We start from the raw sequence: 9,715 nt of genomic DNA, 5'->3' as shown, positions 1-9,715 counted from the left end.
ATTCATTCATTCACTTGACACACCTTGAATTTCCCTTCCAACCCTGGTACTGCATCTTGGCTTTCAAAGGGAGAACAGAAAAAAAAAAGCATGCATAGGTTTGCAGTCAGGCTGAGTGAACTGTCTCCTCATTCATCCAAACGCACTCCCAGAAACGTGACCTTGGTGGCCCTATGGGCAAAATCATCTAATTTCTTTGAATTTTTCTTATTTGCAAAGAGAAATAATACCTACCTTGTAGACTTGTGCTGAGGATTAAATAAAAGAAAAAGAAGTATGTTAAGAGTCTATTACCATTCTAAAAATGATTTTGAGGAATCATTTACAACAATCCAAATGTCTATCAATTGATGAATAGATAAAATGTAATATATCCATAACACGGAATATTCAGTCATAAAAATAAAGAACTGCTACAGCCTGGCCGGCGGAACCAGGGGCTCACGGTTCCATTCCTGGCCAGAGCATACGCCAGGGGTGGTGGGCTTGATCCTCAGTGGGGGGCGTGCAGAAGGCAGCTGATCAATGATTCTCTCTCATCATTGATGTTTCTCTCTCCCTCTCTGAAGTCAATAAAAAAAAATATTTTTTAAAAAAGAATTACAACTAGAAAACTGATGAGAAGAGGGGCTGCTTCAGACTATCCAATGGTTTGGAATCAGAGAGCCTGAACCGGAAACTGGCGGTAGTCAAGCCCCAGAAATGTAGGTCAGACTCGTGGGTCAGCCCTCCGGCCAACCTTCCAAGGCTAAGAGGACCTCCTCTGGGCCTTCCAGCCCCGTCTTCATGCCTAAATCTACTCCCGTCCCTCCTCCGCCGCAGGGTTACTGAGCACCTCCGCCGTGGGGAGCACAGGCGAGGCGGCGGCGTTCAGAAGCACCAGTAAGGTGTGCAGGTACACAATGACCCCACGATGTGATGGAACATCGGTATTTCTGGAAGCAGGCAGAGCGAATGGATTGCCTCTGTCTCCCAGGCACTGGCATCTGAGTTGGACCTTACAGAGGCCGAGTGAACACTGCAAGTCAACAAAGAGTGGGTGGAACAAGCCATTTCAGCGGAGAGAAAAGGGAGCGGCTCCAGGGACAGGCAGGTGCCAGAAGCTACATGAGGCCGAGAGACGCTGGAGGCGTGAGGAGGTCTCACACCGCCGGAGGCTGGGGCCTCGGAGCTGCGGGTGCAGCCGGAGGAGGCCCCGGGAGGGAGAGACCGGGGGCTTCCCCGAGGCCTCCCCCCGCAGCCGACCTCAGGCCAGCGCCCCCTCCGCTCCAAGCCCCGCAACAAGCGGGGGACACGCCGCTGGGGGCGGCCCGGCCGGGGGTGAAAACGCCCCGAGGCCCCAGCACCAGCCCGGAGGGCTGCCCGCACCTTGCCCAGCAGCCGTCTCAGACCCTCGCAGTCGAACTCCATCTCCAGGCGGCTTCCCGAGTCCGATCCTGCGACCCCAGCGCCTCGACCTCCTTTCGCACCGGCTCCTGGACGGCGGCCGCCGAGGACCAAACTTCCCGGGAGGCGCAAGGCCCCGCCCCTTCCCCGGCTCGAAAGTCAACCCGCCTCCAACGCCCCACACTCCGCGGCGGTTCCGAGGGAAGTAGCGTCCAGTTTGCGGGAAAGAAACTTGGGCACATCTCTGAAGAGAGGACTAGCAAGGACCTGAGGAGAAGCAGTGAAGGAGGTGGAAGAGAGTTCCTAGAAAGAGGTGTTAAATTCAGTATCGAAAAAGATCAAGGACGAATATTGTAGTTGGATTTAGGAAGAAAGAGATCATGAAAGTTCAAAATCAGAATGTCAGGGCCCTAGAATAGGAAGCCAGCAGGAGCGTAGTGGAGAAATGGGAGATGGGTCAGCCCTGCGAGGAGGATGCGGCATCGGGGAGGGGTTGCCTTTTTTTATCAAGGGAGAGTCCCGTCACCATATGGGTGGTAGAGAAAGGCAACAGCCAGGTGAGAAAGAAGAAAAAACAAACAAAACACTTTGAAAATAGGAGAGGCGGTAGATTGGTGGATTAGGTCACCTGAAGAAGGAAGGCGAAGTTATGCAATCTACTGGCTTTGTTTGGTGATCTTGACTTGTGAGCTACCTGCTTTGTGTTCTTGGCTGGAGCTGGAGCTGGAGCTGGAGCTGGAGCAGGAGATATTTTTTAACTGTTAAGAGGTTGGGCTGGCAGTAGGGTGATTGTATTAATTGGAAGACCTAGAGGCAAGAATGCTGTGACTCAATTAGGGGAAGAAGGTTGAAAGGCTGGAAGGAGCATTTATGCATTCAACAGACTTTTGGTTAAGCATTGACTATTGGCTAGATATTTTTCTAGGTCTGATGATACAGAAGTGAACAAAATACACAAAAATATCAGCTTTCCTAAGGCTGATGTTTTTATTTGTAGGAGGAGAGTAAAATAATAAATACAATAAATAAGTAAATGAGAGTGCATGTTATAAAGTAATTTTGTGTTATGGTAATACAATTTTAAAAGGCAGCATAAGGAGATCAGGGTAAGTCCCCTTGAGGGCTGAAACAATAAGCATTTCATAGAGGATATTCAAAGCAAAGTCCTAAAACAGGCATGAGCCTGGGGAGGCTTGAAACAGCGCGGCCAGTATGGCTGGAGTAGAATGAAGTAAGAAGTGAGGAAGCAGAAGTAGGCTAACTCAGAGAAATAAGAGGGAGCTAAGGCAGTGATTCTACCCCGTGTGGTCCCCAGACTTACAGCCTCAGCATCACCCACAACTTGTTAAAAATACAAATTCTGAGACCCCACTTCAAACCTACAAACTCAGAACCTTAGGGGGGTGGGGTCGAGCAGTCTGTTTTAAGAAGCCTGGGTAATTCTAACGCAAGAAAAAAATGTGAGAACCAGCGTGAGTGCTTTGCAAACAATTGTGACTGGCTTGTCAAATGCCCTTCAGCCAGAGACCAGCAGGCACACACTCACACTTAAACAAGAAGGGTTGATTACTCCATAATTATAGGATTTTGGTTTTGGGTGATTTGGGAGACGGTGTAAGAAAGCAAAGCTCCACTTTGGTTTGGGTGCTGTCAGAAAGGACAATTCTATGATTGGTTATCTAAAATATCTATAAAGTGGGCAACCTAGAGTGATGATAGAGCTGTGATAGGTTAAAAAAAAAAGCAGCAATCACTTATATTTGCAGAGAGAAGAGTATGTTTGGTATTTTGTGGGTTATACAGTGACCTTATTTTTGCTTAGACAGAATTATGAAGTGGCCTTGCTTTGTCTCATTTTGTCATGGTCCGAATGACCCATCTGATGTTGGTTTTCTGTGAGACAGGAGAATCACATAGCCTAGCTGCGAGTGCCAAGTCAGTTAACGACACTGAGACAGAGCTGGGTCAGCCCAGTTCCAATGTCAGGGGCTGCTTTTCTATTTGTTAGGCTTTTACTCTGAAAGAGGAAGCCACCAGAGGGTTTTGAACAGAGGAATGACCTGACCTGACGGGTAGTGAGTATGAGTCGTGTGACCAATGATGTCACAATGCCCTATTAGACTCCAACTTCTCTACTAGGGAGTTCTGGATCCCTTGGAGCCAAGGACTGGAACTGACATGCGAGACCTCTACCAACTGAGGGTTTTTTGAGCACACTCCTTTGCCAAGATTCAGTGAAAAGTCTTTCACTCTGCAGTTGTGTCTTAGAAATTCTTTTATCATGATTGTGCTTGGCTGGATGCTTTTTGTTGGCCTTGCATGTTACATGGGCACGTTTCCGGAGTTTATGGTAAGTAATGATTCTGCCTGCAAATTCCTGGTAGTCAGTCCTGGCTCTCGCTAACCCTCCCAGCTGGGGTTTCTGACCAAATGGGAAAGATAGTTGAGATCTCACCACGAATTAGAAGTCAGGATGTGATGGGAGCCAAGTTAGTTTCCCAGGCTACTTCCCATCCCATTGGGACATCTTTAAATCCCCCTTACCCTTAGGTATATAGCGTCACTTATTTCAAAGCATTATGGGCTTTATAAGGGCTCTGCCAAAGATAGTGCCCACCTTCTGGATTTCACTAAGTCCAGGCCAAGTGGCTGATCAGGAGAGGGAACATAGGCCTTGGAGGGGACTTTCAGCCGTCCTTCCAGTCCTATACAGAGACAGTTACCTACTGGACCAACAAGTGGAGCCATGTCCGCCTTTACATTTATTTCTGATTCAGACTCCAACTCTGAGGTGGAAAGAGAGGTGGCCTGTTCAGGAGAGCAAGGCCCGACGGAACAGCCAGGCTTTGGATGAAGATCTACAACTGTGAGTGGTGGTCATGTCTGTTGGGCTGAATTCCTCCCTTTCCAGAGGACTTGGTAACACCCTGAAATCTCAGTGGAGAGTTTGTATTCCTCTGGAGAATATGATAAACCGTAGAAGGGGAAATGATTAGAGGTAGATAGCAGGGAAATAGAATTTGGGGAGCACTGCTGAAAAGCAGATCAAGGTTCAAAGATTTGTTAACAACTCTGGTCTGTTTTAAAAGGAAAGGTATTAGTTTTGAAAACTGTTCCCATCTATTAACTTACAAGCTCTATAATAAATTGGGCCAGCATTTTAATGCCCCTTTTGGCAAATACTGAATTGGAGTTAAGGTGAATTTGGGTTAAGTCCCAACTGTGCAACTTACTAGCTATGTGACTTGGGAAATTTTAATCTCTGTGAAGTGCAGTTTCTTCATCTGTGTAATGGAGATATCTCAGGATCTTATTAGTTGGGTTATATTTGGGAATTCATGTAAAGCATTTAATGCAAAACTTGATAATTCGCATTTAGTAAATGCTAACTTAAAAACTAAGCAAAATCATGAACCAGTCAACCACTCATGAACCAGATTAGCTTGTGGCAATGACCTCAGCTGTTTATCCAAGGCCACACAGGCCAACTTGTTTGCGAAGCTGGGATGTAAGCATAGATCTCTGGATTTAATAGCCCCTCACCCTCATTCTGCTAGACCAGCCTACCTGTAGCAAACATTAAGAGTGTCCTTTTAGCAAATCAAATCATCCCCACCCATTTTATTCAGACCTGTTTTTTCAAAGATGTTACCACAGTTAAAGAAACTTCTGAGTCTTAGTAATGTACCGACTACAGGAGCAGGTTTTCTAGGCAGCTACACTGAAGGCAGGGGTATCGAGTCTCAGCCAGCCCCAGATACTCTAAGAGCAAGGCATGATGGTGGTGCTTTCCCCCCACTCCCTCTGCCCCAGAATTCCTAGGAGGGTATTGGCACAACACAGTCACACCTCTGTGGGGGTGGGGATGAGAATGGAGGCCCTGGGCACTTGTTTAGCTGAGCCGTTGCCACACTGTGTTCCTGACCAAACTGCTGAAATTATCCTGTGCCTCAGTTTCTCCAGCTATAAATTGAGTGTAATAGCCCATGTTCCTTCTTTTTCCTTCTGAAGGAAATTGTAATGAGGTTTACCTTGCATGAAAGTTTAACTGTGCTAGTTCACAACATTCAAGATTTTTCACCCTGTCCAGGTAGTCCAGTTGGTTAGATTCCCCCATCAGGACATATACAAGAAGCAGCCAATGAATGCATAAATAAATGGAACAACAAATTGATGTTTCTCTCTTTCCCTTCCTCTTTCTCTCTAAAAATCAATCGATAATCAAAACATTTTTTTCTTTGAATAGTCCTAACAATCTTATCTAAAGTAATTGCTCATAACATATCTAGCCAATTAACCCTTCCAGTTAATCCAGGGTATTTTTTGTTTTGTGTTTTACATAAGAATTCTTTTTTTTTTTTTTTTATTTGACTGCATAAAGCTGAAAGTCAAAATATTGTTAGGTGATGAGTTAATAAAGATCGGATGCCAGCTAGATCCCAACTGCATAGAGTCAGCCACCAGGGAACAGGGTCGTCCTGATAAGGGTTCTTCAGCCCCAACACATCTGGCATCCTGGCCAACCATCCTATACTCACTCTGACTGGTCCCCAAGGTCACAGGAGCTGATGTCACAATTGGTATCTGAGCCCTGCCCCCCAAAATGACCATGGCAAGCCATTTCAGTTCAGACTAGACCACAAAGCTCCAGCCAGGAGCTATCATGCTGGGCCATCCACCATCAGGCCTTGAATGAAGACAGCCCAATTCCCAGGACTCAGGGAACACAACACACCTTTCAGAAACACCTATTTGCCCCTGCACACACCACCAACTGAGCCACAATGATTGTTGTCTTATGGATGCTTCTCATTGCAGGAACAATGTGGAAGGGATATAAGTATCCCCCAGGAGGGGTAAGTGTGCCCTCAACTTTGTTCTCTATTCCTACTTTGAAATGTGTTCCCCCAGATCAGCGGTTCTCAACCTGTGGGTCGCGACCCCTTTGGGGGTCGAGCGACCCTTTCACAGGGGTCGCCTGAGACCATCGGAAAACACATATATAATTACATATTGTTTTTGTGATTAATCACGTATGCTTTAATTATGTTCAATTTGTAACAATGAAATTGGGGGTCACCACAACATGAGGGACTGTATTAAAGGGTCGCGGCATTAGGAAGGTTGAGGACCACTGTCCCAGATAAATGAATTAAGCATCAAAATCCAACTCTAGTAACTTTAGAAACACCCTCTTCTTTATTTCAAAGAAGTTATGTAGCTTACCCACTTCTATTACTATTCACTTTCCACTTACAGTTGGGAGACTTCCTGTCTTTCATGTGATATTTACATACATTTTCCTAAGAGCCTCTATTCTTTTTCAGTCTCTTTCAAATAAACTGGCAGTGTAGAGGTCAAGATTTCTCAGGCCCACTGTCAAAGCTGCCTGACATGGATGACCTAGTCTTTTCTCATGGGACATTGTGTATGCCGTCTTCAATACCATTTCTTAGACGAGCCCACACGAACAACCCCACTTAACTTTCCCTCAAGTAAACACTAGTTTGTAATGGTTCTGGTGGCACATGTCTCTCTCCTCTCTCCTCCTGTTGGACCTTGGATATTTGGCCTTTCTCTGCCTCGTCAGCTCCAATACTGCTAAGCCCCTCTGGCCACTGAGATTGGAGGCATTTGGTGACAGAATTGGACGCAGCTACCCCTGTCCGCTCTTGGCAAGGAGGGCAATGACCTCAGCCCACACTAAGCATGACCCACCTGACATACTTTTCTCCCTTCAGATCCCACTGGAAACAAGCAAAGATGATCCTGGTGAAGCAATGCAGCTCTGAAGCCCTCCTGACCCGCTGGCTGTACAGTTCCTGTTGTTGGTTTCACATAAAGTAATTGCACATTATTTTTGTCACATTTTATGTAAAAAGTTACCGTACTTTTGAAGATAAAGACTTGGTATTCTGTTAGCTCAAAAACAGGGAGGGAGGCTGGGGAGGTAGTTGGGGGTGGATGGAAGTGGTTGATTACCTTCTGTTTCATAGTCCCTAAGACTGGTAGTAAGACTAAGATATCCAGTTCAGTTTCTCCTCTGTTCTGTATCCTTAAGGATAGAAATTCTCAAGAGCTCTTTAGACCTATTTCCCAAGTAATGCCTTTCTCCTGGGTCCCTGATTGAAATTATGTTCAAGGGCTAGAGATTGCAGCAACTTTAAGCCTATTCTTTGGGGGTATTTCTCTGTGGCCTTTCCACAACTATTAAGAACTCAAAGCTTCCACCTTGTGGGGGAAAGGTCCTCATTTTCATATTAGGTGTAAGATACTCAATTTTACATTATTTTAATCCTTCCAGTAACCGAGTAGTAGCCTCATTTCACAAAACGGCAACAATGAAGTTGGGAGTCGTAACTTACCAACCCACGCAGCTGAGTTGCAGTGAAGGTTAAGATCCTGGCCTTTTCCTAGCATGCTTTTGTGCGTCAAGGAAAAGGGCCAAACAAGCGACTGGGGTATCTTAAGATCTTGACTGCCTCATGGTCCAAATGTCTTCTTCATCTGTATAGCCAAACAAGTGGCCTGATGATTCTCTTTGCACTGACTGCTGCTTAAACAGGCAAGTGTAGAAACAAAAGCTAACTGCTTAGTCCTCATTATGATGCAGTTTATGAGACCAAGGACAGAAACTAAGTATGAGATCTATCCAGTTACGCTGGGTGTCTGAGCCTTAGGTTATTCTGAATAGCCCTCTAGTGATTTGGAGCTTTCTGACCCTAAGGGGAGATGGGGAGGGAGGAACAGCTCTAACAGGAGTAAACAGTACTTTTAAAATAAAATGTATAAGTTGTTCCCATTCTGTGGCTGCTTGGATGACTGATATAGTTCCATTGTCAGGAGTGCACCCTTACCAGGATATCTTTTTGTTATGTACACATTTTGTTGATGCCTATTTGGTACAGATTTGCTCAACTATTTTGTAAGTGGCTCTATGCACTGAATGGATTAGCCCTTTTTTTTTTTGTGGAAGGAAATGTGAATTCAAAACCCATGAGCAAAACTTTGTAATTTCTCAACCTAGGATACTAGCATCTCTTGTACTTACGACTTAGTCTCAACACATTTCATGAAGTGACTGCATTCTTCGGCTGCATGGTTGTCCCTCATGTATGTATTCCTAAAGATTCACCTCAGGTCTTATTATAGGGGATCAGAGCTTGCTTTTCTTGATAAGTATATACCCAGTTCTATTTCCCTCCAGTTCAGAGGACACCTCCAAACAGTTCTCCTAACTTGGGTGCCTTCTGGAAGCTGGTGGGAGAGATGATAGGTCACTAGTAGGGTCTGAACAGATGTGAATGTATAAGGAGACAAACCCCATCTCTGAAGTCTGATGAGTCTACTGGGGTTTCTAGCTGGAAATATGTTCAGGGTGATGATATAGGACTATGAGTTTTGGTAAATAAGTGCAAACCAGGGAGATATCAATAAAATATTTTTAATGCCTACAATTTCTTTTATACATAAATTGCAAAACTTTCACCTGTATATGCAAAAGTAGATTCTCTTGCAGGTCAACAGCACCAGGTTAACAAGCTAAGCTATGTAAATGTTTCTAAACTTGTTTAGAAACAATGTTTATGTAAAAGAAATGATGGATTTAATAACTTCAAAGAAACCTATATATCCCATTCTTAATCATACACTAAAACCTGAATATTTATTTCATCACATTCACTCATAAAATAAATAGTCTAATATATTCAGCACATTGAAAATAAACCAACCATCTCTCTTCATATATTTATTCTCTTCCCAAACATGTTTTGGTCTCCTGCTATATCTCAGAAATGTACCAGTAGCTGCTTTTAAGTTACAAAATACAAAACAGTAATTTATTTCTTGGGAGAAAATCTTGGGGATTACATTAAAAAAAATGAAATTTTGAGTTCCCATAGACTTTCTTTTTTGTTAAGTCTTTGAACCTTTTCACGGCACACATGTAAGGCTGCCTGTGACATGTGGTACCCTGCCCTCCAAATGGACATAATTGCATTTATAGTATAGAGACAATACAAAGACAAGTCCTGAAAGTAGCCTTAAAAGAAAGTGCCCTTGCTTTGACATAGCAACCATCAAAAGCAAGCGGGACTGTGCAATCAGAGGCATACGAGTTTTATGAAAACTACTTTCCTTTCACGTCATCTGTTAGAGAATACCACACCCATGATCATGTAACATTATTACAATCGTGAAATAACATTACTACATTCGTGCATTAACATTATCCAATAAAAGGCACATCTTCAAATATTGAATAAAATCTGAAAGTCAAAACGGAGGATACATTGAAAATCAAGCACTTAATTTGTAAACCTTGATA

General features: G+C 44.2%; 1 protein-coding gene across 1 annotated transcript; it reads left to right on the top strand.

Annotated features, from left to right (window-relative positions):
* Nucleotides 1-3,667: 3,667 nt before the first annotated feature.
* MISFA (mitochondrial sheath formation associated) lies at nt 3,668-8,183 on the top strand (the record flags this gene model as incomplete). Its single annotated transcript, XM_081100212.1, has 4 exons — nt 3,668-3,736; nt 4,164-4,252; nt 6,205-6,242; nt 7,128-8,183. The coding sequence occupies 3 exons, from the start codon at nt 3,668-3,670 to the stop codon at nt 6,224-6,226; spliced, it is 180 nt and encodes a 59-aa protein (XP_080956338.1). The 3' UTR covers nt 6,227-6,242; nt 7,128-8,183.
* Nucleotides 8,184-9,715: the final 1,532 nt, after the last annotated feature.

The sequence above is a fragment of the Myotis nattereri genome, assembly GCF_964212035.1.
Source record: "Myotis nattereri genome assembly, chromosome: 9".
NCBI classification, from domain to species: Eukaryota; Metazoa; Chordata; class Mammalia; order Chiroptera; family Vespertilionidae; genus Myotis; species Myotis nattereri.
The sequence above is the reverse complement of the archived record's forward strand: the minus strand, read 5'-3'. Positions and strand labels throughout refer to the sequence as shown.